The sequence below is a fragment of the Natrix helvetica genome, assembly GCF_964273705.1.
Source record: "Natrix helvetica genome assembly, chromosome: Z".
NCBI classification, from domain to species: Eukaryota; Metazoa; Chordata; class Lepidosauria; order Squamata; family Natricidae; genus Natrix; species Natrix helvetica.
Window position 1 is genome coordinate 32,813,280 of NC_138554.1, and position 17,632 is coordinate 32,830,911.

A 17,632-nucleotide genomic window follows, 5' to 3' on the forward strand; every position below is an offset into this window, starting at 1 on the left:
CACATCTAAAAATAATAATTATTTGTTTATCTGTTGTGGCAAGTCCTTCTTTTCAAATAGATTCAATTTATTTCTAATTAAGTCCATTTTTTGTTTTATATTTCTCTCTTGCAGCTTACCTTGTAGTTTTTCCTCCAGTCTTTTGTATTCTTTTTCCCAAGAATTCACTTTTTGCTTTTTAAATTTATTTTCTTTTGCCATATAAGATGTGGCAACTCCCCTCATGCATGCCTTCACCATATTCCATAAATTTTGTAGAGATGTATTTTCTTTTATATTTGTAAAATACAGCTTATGTAATCATAAATTCCTACAAAGAGGTTTCATTAAGCACTTAGATTTTATATGATTTGGAATGAAAATATAATTAATTAATTTTTATTACAAATTTATAACTGAGCCAGAAATGGTCTATTTCACATAAAATGATGTAAGCAAATGTAATCTCTGTACAAATTATAAATATCCAACATTAAACAATATTTTCATAAGTGACTTTCTAAGCACTTTAATAAAGAGTTTCTCTTACCTTGAAGTTTATTTGCTAAGGCACAGGATCTTAATCCAGTTTAAAGGATTGATATGTTCCTTAATTAGGGATGTCTGATGCATATTGCATTAAGGACTACTATATGGTTACTTGGAATAAATATTATTTAAGTTAGAGGTATATACAAGAAGCAAGACCAAACACTGCAAGTATCAAGCAACCATCCATTAAGGTAGAATATCTTGTTACCAGTAGCTTGTCTCTAAATACAGAAATAAATGTCACTATATTTATTTTTTAAATAGTGCAGGTATATGGAGCACACAAGGAATAAAGCCACCTCTACACATGAACTAACATAAAATAACTTAGAAGGTCAAATGAATATGTCATATTGCAGAACATTGGTAATGAACACTCACAAACAATTCCTAGATATTTCGATGTAATATCAATTTCTCCTAATGCAAAACAATAGTAAAAGAAATAGGTACAAGATAACTGCTCCTTTTCTTATTTTGTAATTTAGACTTTCAAAACAACATGAAAATTGAACTTAGTCTCCAAGGAATTATATTGAAACACAGTAGAAAACAAAGGGTGACATAACTGCTGTTCTTTTTCATTCTTCGTAGCGCCTGAGAAGAGGCAACAAATAGCAGGGTGTCTTCCAGGCAAAAATTAAGACCATGAAAACAGTGCTTAGTAAAGACAACATGAATAAGTATTCAATATTTCAGTTTTGAAATAATTGAGAAATACTACATATAAGAATAATGTAATGCATACTGTGATAGAAATAAGTCTTTGCTCTGTATCACTGATTTTTAGGTAAGTGTATAATACTGCTTTTTTTCAAGATCTAGTTATTAGCCTTAATGTCTGAAATATGGCAAAAGTAAGCTAATGCTTCAGCCTGTTGGAAATATATGACTTGACATGTATGTACTTGTTTTCAAATATTCACATAGGAAAAATAACTGAATTTTACACCAATCGTATATCATGTAAGCAGGAATCAAATTTTATATGTCAGATAATCAGAAGAAATGTTTATATGTCAGATAATCAGAAGAAATCAGAATGTCATGTATGTTGATGCTTAATGATCTTACAATAAAAGAGAAAACCCCTTTTAAACATTCAAAAGTATTTTTATTTATTTATAAGTTAGCATAAAAGGAATCTAATATTGCTTTCCTCACATAATAAATAATGTTTTGATTATATTGTTTAATATTTATTTAGATTTATTTAGATTCAGATCTTAAATAGACGTAAAGTCATTACGGTTAAATTGCAATTGTATGCCCATTTACATACAGTATGGGAAGCGTCGGATGATAATTTTATATCCAATTAAATCAAAAGATGTTATTGTCGAACGGGAATGTTTAACATTGTACTGTTTCTCTCTATCTCTCTTCCTATATATGTAATAGTTTAAAAGATCCCTTAACAGAATATAACAGAATTGGAAGAGACCTTGGAGGTTTTCTAGACTACTATCCTACCTAAGCAGGAAAGCTTCCATTTCAGACAAATACTTGTCCAATTTCTTCTTAACATTTTTGAAGTGTAGGAGCATTCACAACTTTTGGAGGCATATTGTTCCATTGATTCATTCCTCTAACTAATTTCTCCTTAGTTCTAGATTGGTTCTCTCCTTGCTTAGTTTCCAGCTATTGCTTCTTGTCCTGCCTTCAGGTGCTTTGGAGAATAGGTTGACTCCCTGTTCTTTGTGGCAACCCTGAGATATTGGATCATTACCATCATAAAGTTCTTCTTTTCATTAAACTAGACATACCTGTTCCCAGCAACTCTTCTTCATATGTTTTAGCCACCAGTTCCCTAATCATCTTTGTTGCTCTTCTCTGCACTCTTTCTAGAGTCTCAACATCTTTTTTTTTATAACAAAAGTTTTATTGGTTTTTTTTTTATATTTTGGGGAAAAGGGTACATAAGTGTGAGAAATTTTTTTTGACAGCTACATCATACAGCTACATCTCTTTCATATTTTATATATATCAGAATATCATTGTTGCATTCATATTAGCAGTTATTTTACTCAATTCTTTGACATCTTCAATCATACTTTATATCACTTCTACATTTCATTATATTAGCAATTGTGATATGTTTTTAATTCATTTCTGTCACCTAAGTTTCATTGCTGTCTCCTCTCCCCTGTCTATTGGCTGAGCCAAGGCTCCTCCCCCCTTCATGTCTTGTGTGCCGTCTCCTGTTTCACCTAGAAGGTTCTTATATTTTCCCATGAAGGCTTCTGCTTCCACCACTGTGTTAATTCTTACTCTACCCCCCTCCCAAAAAATCAACAAGCCTTCTGGAATTAACCACCGAAACCAGGTATTTTTTCATATAGCTTTTTAGTTAGAAAGAAGAATTTCTTCCTCTTATCTCTTATTCTTTTTGGTATCTGTTTCAGAATGGTTATTTCTTTGTCCTTATATCTTAGAGGTTCCCCCCTTTGAACTCCTAGAATCTCATCTCTTGTAGTCTTTCTAAAAAACTTAACATGTACCTCCCTTGGAACATTGTGTATTCTAGCATATGCTGAATTGATTCTATATATCAGGTCAATATCCCACCCTAGCTGCTGTTTATCTCTTTTAATATAATCTGCTAGCATTGTTATCATGGTCTCTCTTATGTCTTCACCCTCTGTTTCAGGTATATTTTGAAATCTAAGAAAAAAAGACATCCTTTCAAATTCCATTTTTTCCATGTAACTCTTAAATCCAATATTTTTTTTGTAAAGCCTTCATCTCTTCTCCCACCCCCACAGCACCCTCCTCCAGAACATTTTTTTTGACTATTTTGTAAAGTCTGTTGTTGATTCTGGCTGAGTTCTTCCTTTAAGTCCGCCAGCTGCTTTTTTATTTCATCCTGTCCCTTTAAGAGTGTCTGAAACATTTGGTGGAACGTTTCTTGAGACTGCTGTTCCCCCTTTTTTGGTTGCAAAAGGTTAATTGCACTTGCGGGGGAACCGGGCTTGAGACAGAAGAAGATGGAGCCAAGGCTGGTTTGCGTGGAGGCTTTTTTGCAGACATTTCAAAGTTCAAAAAAATTTGTAGGTCTAAGCAGAAAAGATGGCATCTGTAGGAGCGAGCTGTCAGGGGGGGCCAAGAGACAGGCAAAACCCAGTGTGGGATATCGATCTTCAATAAGGCTCCCCTCTGGTTAAGGTCAATTTTTCCCAATCCAAGGAAGAGTTGTACAAGGAGATTCCTCTAAGGTTCACCTGGGTTTTATAATTCCAGCCCAAAAAGTTTTTCAGAGACGACAGTTCATTTGTAACAACAACAGAAACGGGGGAAGAAACGCCATTTTGGCTCAGCCCTCCCCAGGGATTGGAGAACAGTCATTTAGAAAGTTTCCATTCATAGCTTTTTAGGTCAGCTCACTTTCTTTCTTCCTCAATTGTTAAAACGGATCGTTACCCCATTGCTTGAAAGAAGTGAATATCAAAGGTTTTTTTTCCAATTCTCCCTCTCTCCTCCGAGACAGAGAGATCGTGTAGAGCCGCTTTTCCAAGAGGTGGGGAGAACAAACACCCCTCTCCAATCTTAACACTTCGCAAAGATCAAAGAGTCTTAAGGATACTGCTAATCCTCATTTACTTAGTTGTTCAAAGAAAGTAAAAAGAAAGACACCGGGGGGAGGTTCCCCCCTCACCGCATTTCTGCTGTTGCCTTCAAGTGGAGCGTTTTCTTCCGATCTCCTCCAGATGAAAGCGTGCATGGCAGGCGCGCCCCCCAAAAGCCTCCCAGTGCCTAGGGCAAAGCTGGCAGCCCCCTGCAGCTGCCGCTGCTCCAGGGGGCTCCAGCAAGCCACTCCTGCGGCAGGACGCCCCTACAAGGCATCCTGTGCCTACCCTGGATCAGGGGGGCCCACCGGGACGGCGAGCGGCGGACAGCATGTCCGTCGTCCACAGAAACAGGAAGTAGAATCAGAGTCTCAACATCTTTTATACATTATGGTGACCAAAATTGGATGTAGAATTCCAAGAATGGACATTATAAAGTGGTATTAACATTTCCCATGATATTAATTCTATCCATCTGTTAATGCAGCCTAGAACTGTGTTGGCTTTTTTTTTTTGGCAGTGCTGGCTCATACATATTTAAGTGATTGTCACCTAGGACTCCAAGATCCCTCTCACATTTACTACTTTTGAACCAGGTATCACTTATACTATACCTATCCATTTTTTTTGCCTAAAAGTAGAACCTTATTTGTTCACCACTGAATTTCATTTTATTACAGTACATAGGGCCCAATGTTCAAGTCTGTCAAGACCCTTCTGTATCTTAAGCCTAAGTGTTGACTATTCCTGCCAGCTTTGTATCATCTGCAAATATGATGAGTTCCCCATCTATCCCCTCATCTAAATCTTTGATGAAAATATTGAAGTGTACTAGGTCTAAGACAGAAACTTCACTGATTCTCCCAGCTAACATTTCTTCCTTACATCCCATTCTTGGAATTATCCATACTGTACGTTGGATATCGTATTGTTTTATGGCAAATATAATAATCTTAATAAGTTTCTTTATTTAATAACTTGTGAATCCCAAAAGTAAACTGGTAAATAACAAAATTTTAGACATAAAGTTATGTTGGTACATTTAGTAGTAAACTTTTTTCATCTTATGAAAGTGAAGGTCAAGTGCTTTCCATGAAGAGCTTTCTGGATGATAATTCAAACCTTTAACTGTATCTGCTAAACAGTGCAGTTTCATGGAACATGTAAACATAATTGGACCCATTCATCATTGACTGCACCACAAAGTTTGTTGTCTAAGTCTTCTTACAGGTTATCTATAAAGAATCAAATAAACAGATTTCTACAGCCATGTTTACCTTATTCAGTACTATATTGTCATTTTTAAAAATGTCTTTTAGGTAGCAAAATCACAAAATTGGTCTGTTATAAATTGGCATGTATAACACAGAAGGAAAATAATATCATTTTTATTTTGCATTTTTAAATGTATGAACTCCATTTTACATTTTGCAAACAGATAATATATTTTATTTCAAACATGATAATTATAACATATTAGTTTTCATATGTTACTATTGCAAATAATAATTCCATGCCTATATTTATTTCATTGCCTTATCATTGCTATGCTTATTTTTTTTCCATTTTAATGCTATAAGTAACCCAGAATGTGGTAGGCAACAAATAAATTTAGCAAATAAATAAATGAATGAATAAATTGTAACCTCTAGGTATGAAAAATGCTTGTGTTTCTTGTGACTTACTTAGAATGATTTCACATATCCCACTGTATCTTCCTCTCATGTCCCCAATAATATTTTCAGTAATATTCCAGGCTTTTATAAGGAACATACCTGTGTATGTGTGATGGTGTTCAGGAATGTGTGCACTTGCTTGCATATAGGCAAATGGGCTTTGTTTTTTTCTTCACTTGTCATCCAAGAAGCTTCTTCTGTTCAGAACTGAAAAGGCTTCTATGATAAGAAGTGAAATGTCTTCAAGGAAAAACAAGAAAAGTACAGTTGCCTCTTGAAAAAGCACTTTTGGAACAACTGTGACCTGGATGATTGACGAGTTCCATAAACATTGGTGTTCAGGAACAATTTCTAGAAAGTGATCAGTTTTTATCCTTTTTTTTCAGCTATTTGAACTATTTGTGGTTTAGAATTGTACTAGCCACACTATTAAAGTTTTTGCCTAATGCTTTTGGTACACTTTCATTAAATTTTATTTGATTTAGAATGAAAATATAATTAATTTTTTTATTACAAATTTGTAACTGAGTCAGAAATGCTCCATTAGAGATAAAAGTATGTAAGCAAATATAATCTCTGCACAAATTATAAATATACAACATTAAACAATATTTTCATTTTGTATTATTTCATAAATGATTTTCTAAGCACTTTAATAAAGAAATTCTCTTACCTTGAAGCTTATTTTCTGAAAATATGACTCTTCCAATCTGTATAAATATAAATGTTTTGTAGCCTTTTTTGTTTTGTAGAAAAATTTTGTCATCTTACTGTTCATTCCTTTGGGATCGCCACAATTTATGTCAAGGGCTCCTTGGTTCTTGGAGTATTACTGTTTTTTATTGTGAATAGTAAAGTGCTACCCAGACAAACCCAGGGTGTAATCTGAGGGTTGGCTTGGACTTGATTGAGGAGCAAGTGGCAGTCATGGTCAAAAGGGCTTTTACACAAATGTTATGTGCCCATAAGACTTTCACAGTCACCCTCACCCTGATCACCTCTCATTTGGATTCATGTGCTCTACACGGGGCTACACTTGAACAGTATCAGTATCCTACACTGTAGGAGGAGGAGGAGCTTCCGAGGCGAATGGCGGCTTTCGCGTGAGCTCCGCAAAATTGCGGAGGGGTCTCCCTGCTGGGAGAGGTGCTGCTGACCCTCAATGCCATTTCGAGGGTCGTGCTTTGTCGGTGAACACCCCCCGGCTCTGCCCTGGCTATGATGGGTCAGGCAGGGCATTTGGGGTGGTCAGCTGGCTAGCGGGAAGCCTGGAATGCCGAGGACGCCGAGGACGCCAAGCGCGGATTGAGAATGGGAGCGCCGAACGCCAAACGCCGTTTGTCTCTCGCTGGGCGGAGAGCAGAGAGCAGAGAACAGAGAACGGAGAACAGGTGGAGAAGGAGTAGAGGCTTGTCTGGCTGGTGGGAGCGCCAGACGCTGAGCGGAGCGCCGGGCACTGAGCTGAGAGACGAATGGCGAGAGGTGAGAGGCGTTGGGACGGAAAGATGGAGAGATGCGTGAAACTGTGGTTGGTGATCAGCATGACGGCGTGTTGGCGTGTTGGCATGTTGGCGTATTGGCGTGCTAGCTGTGGCGCTGGTCGGAAAGCCGGAGGACCGCCTCATTGTGTGGAGAGGAGAAGATGGGAGTCTTAAACGAAGTGGCTGGTGGAGGGGGGAGCTGAGCAAAGCACTTTAAAACAAAGACAACTGGAATGGCAAACCTGAAATCCAGGTTGGAGCTTTAAACTTTACCATCGCGCCCCTTGACTTTGCCTTTTAACAACTTTTAACAACTTGCTTGCTGCTCCTATACCATCTCGAGACCCTCCCCAGTGAAACCCAGATAGTCGTCTAGCCCACTAACTCACCCTTTCCATCTAGGGTAAGGAAAATATCTACGACAAACTGTGATATTATGATACATCTTCAGCACCTGTAACCAACTAATTTTGCCCCTATGATTTTATTCTTATGCACACGAAGGTAGATTTACTGCAGCTGCGGGAGTCCCCTCTCTCACAGGTTTGGCCTCTTGCCCTCTCGAGGGCCCACCTTGAGGACGGGTTTATTAACCCAGAGAGGTGGAGGAAGCGTAAATTGAGGGTTTTTTTTAGTAAAGAGTTTTTAAAGAGTTTATAAGGGTTCCAGGGTTGGGGGGTGGGCGGATCAGGTCAGGAGTGATGACAGAGCCAGGTCGCTAGGTGTGGTCGCAAGGGGAGGGAGTGGAAGGGAGGAGGAGAGGAAGGATATCGTTCCAACACAGGGCTTTTTGATTCCAACGGTCGTAGGGAGGGGCAGGTGCGAGGACAGTTTAAGAACCCGTAGTCGGTTGGGAGACCGTGGTTGTTGGTTACACCTGGTCGCTTGTAACAACCCCCGCGTACTAGGTGGTCAGGAGCTACAGACCCAGGGTCTGAGGCTGTTGTTATGCAATGCGAGGTCCGTTGTCAACAAGGCCCCCCTCATTTTTGATCTAATTCTTGAGGGGGAGCCGGACCTCGCAGGAATAACGGAGACCTGGTTGGGCCACGAGGGAGGTTTACCCCTCATGGAAATGTGCCCACCAGGTTACTGAGCATTTCACCAGCCACGGGCCCAGGGAAGGGGCGGTGGGGTAGCAGTGATTATTCGGGAGGACTTAGAGCCGAGGGAGTCCACTGTGCCGCAGACATCCGGGTGTGAGTCCCTTGTTGTGAAGTGGGGCCCTGGGAGACAGTTGGGCCTGCTGATAGTATACCTGGCTCCTCGCTATACATCAGCGGCCCTGCCTGAACTCCTCGAGCTAATCGCATCGGTGGCGGTTGAGACCCCAAACTTTTAGTGATGGGGGATTTTAACCTGCCATCGATGGGAGAAGCGTCCGAGGGGGTTTGGGAGTTCATGGCTTCCATGACAGCCATGGAGCTGACTCAATTGATCCAGGGCCCGACACACGAGGGAGGCCACACGCTGGACCTTGTTTTTGTCTCTGGCAAGTGTTTTAGTGATCTGGGAGTAGGGGATTTAACTATCACTCCCCTGTCATGGTCAGATGACTCACTTCTCCGGCTTGACTTCCCTGCTGCTACCCCCCGCTGCGGGGGGGCGGAGCCGGAAGACATCAGATGGTTCCGCCCCAGGCGCCTGATGGAACCAGATAGGTTCCAGATGGAGCTTGGGCCACCTCCTGTAGCCCTGACCCGCCCTCGGGTAGAGGACCTGGTGGTCGCGTGGAATAATGCGACTACCGGGGCCTTAGACCGAGTGGCGCCTTTGCGGCCTCTCCGGCGGCAACGATCCACCCTCGCCCCTTGGTTTACCGAGGAGCTAAGGGTGATGAAACGCCGCAAGAGATGCCTAGAGAGTTGTTGGAGATCCTCCCGTTCCGAGTTTGACCGAGCACAGGTACGAACCCATTTAAGGACGTACCTTGTGGCATTGAGAGCGGCCAAACGTCAATATTGTGCCGCTCTCATTGCATCTGCAGAGAACCGCCCTGCCGCCCTGTTTCGGGTGTCCCGCTCCCTTCTGTTTCAGAGGCCGCGGGAGGCCCCTTTACAGGGCAGGGCAGAGGAATTTGGGAAGTATCTGCAGGATAAAATCACTCAAATCCGGAAGGAATGGGTCCCTTTCAGTGGTCTAGTGGAGACGTCCGAGGCGAGTCTTGAGAGACCATTCTGGGAGGAGTTTGACTTGGTTGCCATCGAGGATTTGGACAGACTGCGTGGACGGCTGCGACCTACCACATGTTTATTGGACCCGTGCCCCTCCTGGCTTGTACTGGCATCCTGGGAGGTTACACGCGACTGGCTCCTGGGCCTAGTGAACGCTTCGCTGAGCAAGGGGTCTCTTCTGGCCGCCTTGAAAGAGGCGGTGGTGAGACCCTTACTCAAGAAGCCTTCCCTGGACCCCACGGAGCTAGTCAATTATCGTCCTGTCTCCAACCTTCCCTCCTTTCTGGCGAAGGTTGTAGAGATTGTGGTAGCTTATCAGTTTCTGTGACATCTGGAGAAAAATGATTATCTAGACCCACGCCAGTCCGGCTTCCGACCCGGGCACAGCACGGAGACGGCCTTGGTCGCGTTGGTGGATGATCTCTGGAGGGCCAGAGATAGGGGTTGTTCCTCTATCCTGGTCCTATTAGACCTCTCGGCGGCTTTTGATACCATCGACCATGGTATCCTGTTGCACCGACTGGAGGGGTTGGGGGTTCGAGGCACCGTTTTGCGGTGGTTCGGCTCCTACCTTTCCGGCCGGATGCAAGGGGTGTTGACAGGGGAGCAGAGGTCCACCCTAAGCCCCCTCAATTGTGGGGTGCCACAGGGGTCGGTCCTCTCGCCACTCCTGTTCAACACATACATGAAGCCGCTGGGTGAGATCATTCATGGTTTCGGGGTGGGATATCATCTGTACGCTGATGATACTCAGCTGTACATTTCCACCCCGAACCACCCCAACAAGGCCGTCGAAGTGATGTCCCGGTGTGTGGAAGCCGTACGGGTCTGGATGGATGACAACCGACTCAGGCTCAACCCTTCCAAGACGGAGTGGCTGTGGGTTCCGGCCTCCCGGTTCAACCAATTGCTTCCATCTTTGGCCATTGGGGGCGTACAACTAGCCCCCGTGGAGTGGGCACGCAATTTGGGCGTCCTCCTGGATGCCCAGCTGTCCATGGATGACCATGTGACAGCCGTGGCAAGGGGGGGTGTTCCACCAGGTTCGCCTGGTGCGCCAATTGCGCCCCCTATTGAACCGGGATGCCTTACGCACAGTCACTCATGCACTGGTGACGTCTCGCCTGGACTACTGCAATGCTCTCTACATGGGGCTTCCCTTGAGATGCACTCGAAGACTGCAGTTGGTCCAGAATGTGGCCGCGCGGGTGATTATGGGGAGTACAAGGTACTCCCATGTGACACATTTCCTGCGCGAGCTGCACTGGCTTCCTGTGGTCTATCGGGTGCGTTTCAAGGTTCTGATTACGATCTTTAAAGCGCTGCATGGCACAGGACCTAGCTACCTGCGGGATCGCATCCTGCCCTATACATCCCTACGACCAATTCGCTCGCACAGAGAGGGACTTCTCCATGTGCCGTCCACCAAACAGTGTCGGGGGCGGCACCTAGGGGCAGAGCCTTCTCTGTGGCGGGCCCAGCCCTGTGGAATGACCTCCCCCCTGATATCAGGACTACCTCTGACCTCCGCTCCTTCCGTGCAAAGCTCAAGACCCACCTCTTCCAATTAGCTGGCCTGGCTCAACCATAGTTTTACCTTATCGCTCCTGACGGGTTTTTTAAATCTTGTAACTTAATTGAGGGTGTTTTAAATTGTAAATTTTAAATTCTATTTTATATTTTTGATACCTCCTCCATGTATATGTATATGTGTATGTACGTGTATGTGTTTATGTTTCTGTATATGTATTGTTTCATTTGTATATTTTATTTGTTTTTATTGTACGCCGCCCCGAGTCCTTCGGGAGAGGGTGCGGCTAACAAATAAAAATTTATTATTATTATTATTATTATTATTATTATTATTATTATTATTATGATTGTGATTGTGATTGTGATTGTGATTGTGATTGTGATTGTGATTGTGATTGTGATTGTGATTGTGATTGTGATTGTGATTATGATTATGATTATGATTATGATTATGATTATGATTATGATTATGATTATTATTATTATTATTATTATTATTATTATTATTATTATTATTATTATTATTATTATTATTATCTAGAAGCAGCCCACATGATTTTGTGTAAGTTCCATTTTTGCATATCTTTTGCGGGAGTAGTACTGGTTATTGATTTCCTTCTGGTTGGAATTCAGGTGCTGGTTATTATATTAAAAACCTGCTTGGATTGAGATCAGGTCATTTGATAGACTTTTTCTTCCCAAATACATCTACTGGTCCATCAGGAAGGCAAGGCATTTTTTAGGTTCAGACTAGCAAGAAATTAGTTCCTGTGGAAACCTAAGAAAAGAGGCTTCTCTTTGGTGATGCTCAACCTTTGAACACCATTTCCCTAGATTTAAAATTGACCTGCCCCACCTTGTTGCTTTTTTGCAAAGCCTTGAAGACATGGTTTTGTCAATAGGTTTGGGGACCCACATTTGGAGCCAATTAAGTGGCTTCTCTGATTCTGTTGTTACTGTCACAGGATGGGGTGAGGTTAAACAGTGGGTTTTCTATGCTGTGCATTACCCAGAATCACTATCTATGTCTTGGGTGGCTATATAAATTTGTTTATTAAATGAACCAGTGGGTGCCAATTGGATCATTATATAGCTACACAGTATAAATAGTATTTAAATTAGAGATTTAATAAATAAATTAGTATTATCTAAGGCACAGGATCTTAACCCAGTATAAAGGATTGATATGTTCCTTAATTAGGGATGTCTGATGCATATCGTATTAAGGATCAATATGTGACTACATGGAATAAATATTATTTAAGTTAGAGGTACATACAAGAAAAAAGACCAAACACTGCAAGTGTCAAGTAACCATCCTTTAAGGTAGAATATCTTGTTACTAGTAGCTTGTCTCTAAATACAGAAACAAATGTCACTATATTTATTTTTTAAATAGTGCAGGCATATGAAACATACAAGGAATCAAACTCAGCCACCTCTACACACGTACTATCAGATAATAACTTTGAAGGTCAAATGAGTAAGTCATATTGCATTGGTGATGAACACTCACGAAGAATGCCTAGATATTTTGATGTAATATGTATTTCTCCAAATGCAAAACAATAATAAAAGAAATGGGTATAAGATAATTGCACCTTTTCATGTTTTGTAATTTCGACTTTCAATGCAATATGATAATTGGACTTGGTCTCTAAGGAATTACCGTGAAAACAAAGGGCAACATAACTGCTGTTCTTTTTCATTCTTCATAGCATAGGAAAAGAGGCAACATATAGCAGGTTGTCTTCCAGGCAAAAATTAAGACCACAAAGACAGTGGTAAGTAAAGACAATCAGACTAAGTCTTCAAGATTATTATAAGTGTATTATTCTGTTTTCCCCCAAAAATCTGGTTATTAACCTTAAGGTCTGAAATATGGAAAAAGTAAGCTAATGCTTCAGCCTGTAGAAAATATATGACTTGACATGTATGTATTTGTTTTGAAATATTCATATAGGGAAAATAACTGAATTTTACATCAATAGTATATCATGTAAAGAGGTTTCATAAATCAAATTATCAGAAGAAATGTCAGGTATGTCAATGCTTAATGATCTCACAATTAAAGAAAAGAACCCTTTTAAACATTCAAAGGTATTATTTATTTATTTACAAGTTAAAATAAAAATAATCTAATTTTGCTTTCCTCACATAATATGTAATTATTTGATTATATTGTTTAAGTATTTATTTAAATTAATACAGATCTTAAATAGACATAAAATCATTATGGTTAAATTACAATTATATGCCCATCTACATATGTAAAGCATTAGATGATAATTTTATATCCAGATTAAATCTAAAGAGGTTATTGTCGAACAGGAATATATAACATTGTACTATTTCTCTCTTTCTCTTTCTCTGTCTCGTTCCCTTTCTCTTTCTCTCTCTCTCTCTCTCCCTCCCTCCCTCCCTCTCTGCCTCTCTCTCTCCCCTCCCCCTCCCTCTATCTCTGCCTGTCCCTACCCCCATTTCCATCTCCGTCTCATCTCTCCCATCTTCAAGTGTGGTTGGATATATACTCTGGTAGTCAAATAATTATTTTAGGAAAATTGAAATTATTTGAAAAATATATTGCTACTTATGACTCAGATGTCTATTTGATTTACTGCCAAGTTAATACCCTTTTTTTATTTCTCAGCACTATGGTCTAATTCTCCAAAATGATTTTTTGCCAATGGAATCCAGTGCAATGTAAGTTACCCAATATAATATAGAAAGAAAAAAGTATTATATAAATGTCTTAGATCTGTGAAGTACCTTTGTATTTAAAATTTAAATCTGTCAAGACTCTTCTGTATCTTAAGCCTGAGTTTTGGCTTTTCCTGCCAGATTGGTATCATCTGCAAATTTGGTGAGTTCCCCATCTATCTCCTCATCTAAATCATTGATGAAAATATTGAAGAGTAAAAGGTCTAAGACAGAACCTTCACTGATTCTTCAAGATAACATATCCTGCTTACATTCTATTCTTGGAATTATCCATACTGTATGTTGGATATCGTAATTTCGACTTTCAATGCAATATGATAATTGGACTTGGTCTCTAAGGAATTACAGTGAAAACAAAGGGCAACATAACTGCTGTTCTTTTTCATTCTTCATAGCATAGGAAAAGAGGCAACATATAGCAGGTTGTCTTCCAGGCAAAAATTAAGACCACAAAGACAGTGGTAAGTAAAGACAATCAGACTAAGTCTTCAAGATTATTATAAGTGTATTATTCTGTTTTCCCCAAAAAATCTGGTTATTAACCTTAAGGTCTGAAATATGGAAAAAGTAAGCTAATGCCTCAGCCTGTAGAAAATATATGACTTGACATGTATGTATTTGTTTTGAAATATTCATATAGGGAAAATAACTGAATTTTACATCAATAGTATATCATGTAAAGAGGTTTCATAAATCAAATTATCAGAAGAAATGTCAGGTATGTCAATGCTTAATGATCTCACAATTAAAGAAAAGAACCCTTTTAAACATTCAAAGGTATTATTTATTTATTTACAAGTTAAAATAAAAATAATCTAATTTTGCTTTCCTCACATAATATGTAATTATTTGATTATATTGTTTAAGTATTTATTTAAATTAATACAGATCTTAAATAGACATAAAATCATTATGGTTAAATTACAATTATATGCCCATCTACATATGTAAAGCATTAGATGATAATTTTATATCCAGATTAAATCTAAAGAGGTTATTGTCGAACAGGAATATATAACATTGTACTATTTCTCTCTTTCTCTTCCTCTGTCTCGTTCCCTTTCTCTTTCTCTCTCTCTCTCTCTCTCTCCCTCCCTCCCTCCCTCCCTCTCTGCCTCTCTCTCTCCCTTCCCCCTCCCTCTATCTCTGCCTGTCCCTACCCCCATTTCCATCTCCGTCTCATCTCTCCCATCTTCAAGTGTGGTTGGATATATACTCTGGTAGTCAAATAATTATTTTAGGAAAATTGAAATTATTTGAAAAATATATTGCTACTTATGACTCAGATGTCTATTTGATTTACTGCCAAGTTAATACCCTTTTTTTTTATTTCTCAGCACTATGGTCTAATTCTCCAAAATGATTTTTTGCCAATGGAATCCAGTGCAATGTAAGTTACCCAATATAATATAGAAAGAAAAAAGTATTATATAAATGTCTTAGATCTGTGAAGTACCTTTGTATTTAAAATTTAAATCTGTCAAGACTCTTCTGTATCTTAAGCCTGAGTTTTGGCTTTTCCTGCCAGATTGGTATCATCTGCAAATTTGGTGAGTTCCCCATCTATCTCCTCATCTAAATCATTGATGAAAATATTGAAGAGTAAAAGGTCTAAGACAGAACCTTCACTGATTCTTCAAGATAACATATCCTGCTTACATTCTATTCTTGGAATTATCCATACTGTATGTTGGATATCGTATTGTTTTATGGCACATATAATTATCTTAATTAGTTTCGTTATCTCATAACTTGTGAACCCCAAAGGTAAACTGGTAAATAACAAAATATCAGACATAAAGCTATTTTCGTTCTTTTAGTAGTAAACTTTTTTAATCTTATGAAAGTGAATGTCAAGTGCTTTCCATGAAGAGTTTTCTGGATGATAATTCGAACCTTTAACTCTATCTGTTAAACAGTGCAGCTTCATGGAACATGTAAACATAATTGGATCCCTTCATCATTGACTGCACCACAAACTTTGGTGTCTAAGTCTTCTTACAAGTTATCTATAAAGAATCAAATAAACAGTATATGCCAGATTTCTATAGCCATGTTTACCTTATTCAGTACTACATTATCATTTTTAAAAATGTCTTTTAGGTAGCAAAATGACAAAATTGGTCTGTTACAAATTGGCACGTATAATACAGAAGGAAAATAATATCATTTTTATTTTGCATTTTAAATGTATGAACTCCCTTTTGCATTTTGCAAACAGATAATATATTTTATTTTAAACATGATAATTATAACATATTAATTTTCATATTTTACTATTGCAAAGAATAATTCCATACCAAATATTTATTTACTAGACAGACAAATTTCCTTGGATACCCTCTTTCTCTCCAGAAGGAATCAGAGAAAATAAATGGCCAACCAATCCCTTGTGACAGAATTCCTTCTGATGGGATTTACTGATGATCGTGATATGCAAATTATGTATTTTGTGATGTTCCTTGTCATCTACTTACTAGCTTTAATTGGGAATTTACTTCTTAGTGTTGCTGTGATTTTGAATCCCCATCTTCATGCTCCCATGTATTTCTTTTTGGTCAATTTGTCATTCTCTGATGTTTGCTTCATCTCAACTATAGTTCCTAAAGCCATGGCTGCTTCTTTGACAAATAACAAGCAGATCTCCTATGGTGGATGTGCTGCTCAGGTATTTTCAGTTCTCACCTTTGGAGGTTTTGAAGTTGCCTTGCTGACTGTCATGGCTTATGATCGTTATGTGGCCATCTGCCACCCTCTGCAATATATGCTAATGATGAACTGGGGTGCCTGTTTACAAATGGTGGCTGCTTCCTGGATAAGCACTTTGATCCATGCTTTGCTGCACACCATTCTCACATTCAGGTTAAATTTCTGCAAATTCAATATAATTGAGCAATTTTTCTGTGATGTTCCTCACCTATTAATGATTTCTTGTACTGATACAAGAATTAGCCAAATTCTGATTTTGGTTGTAAGCATTACTGTAGATTTATTATGTAGTGGGTTCATTTTTATGTCCTATGGCTACATCTTCTCTGCTGTTTTGAAAATTCCTTCAGTTCAAGGCAGATATAAAGCTTGCTCTACATGTACTCCCCACCTGACTGTCTTTTCTTTATTTTTGATATCTTCTGCCTTTGCTTATATGCGGCCCCAAAGTCTTTCTTCCCATACTTTGGACTTACTCTCTGCTGTTCTCTACACAGTTTCCCCCCCACTCCTCAATCCCCTCATTTATAGCTTTCGAAACAAGGACATCAAAAAGGCTGTGTGGAAAATGCTTAAAAAATAAAATCAAAATTTGCATTTTGTTCAAATGCTTTTGTTACAGGAATTGGGTTTAATTTTGTCACATTAGTAGTATATATAGAAAATATTGGCATTTTTCCATCTATCAATCTGTGAAAGACTTTGATTTTTCACTTTAAAGGTCTGTTCTTTATTTTTTTTAACTTCCTCTTGGTGGTTACTCCTGGAATTTATAGAGTCTATACCAGTTGTCTATTGGACTGGAAGAGGAGGCAGAAAAAATGTTTAGGAAACTAGTTTCACATACACTACACTACACACATGGAAATAACACCATTAAACAATAAAACAACTTGCTCTTGACTCCAAATATATTTTGATCCTGAATCAGGTTTTTATATTTCTGAAGAGGAAAGAAAATCTGGATGGTTCATGGGCAAATAAATGCAACAAAAAGTTCTGAAAACCACCTTTATGGATGTTTTTAAAAAATATATATTTTGTGTCATTTAGGAAAAAAATATTTCTAAATGTTAAGAAAATGCTTAACCTAATTCTGTATATGCATGACCACAGGTTATTCAAAGCTGTATGCTGTTAACTTTTTCGATTTACAATCTCTTGCTAATGTGGCTGTTATAGAAATTAATGTAATTGATGTACTTGATGAAGATAGATCACAATTTGAACATATTTTTAAA

At 38.9% G+C, this 17,632-nt stretch overlaps 1 protein-coding gene across 1 annotated transcript; it reads left to right on the top strand.

The window, feature by feature from the left end:
* Positions 1–16,056: 16,056 nt before the first annotated feature.
* Positions 16,057–16,974, top strand: LOC309401434 (olfactory receptor 14A16-like; the record flags this gene model as incomplete). Its single annotated transcript, XM_081970501.1, has 1 exon — positions 16,057–16,974. The coding sequence occupies one exon, from the start codon at positions 16,057–16,059 to the stop codon at positions 16,972–16,974; it is 918 nt and encodes a 305-aa protein (XP_081826627.1).
* Positions 16,975–17,632: the final 658 nt, after the last annotated feature.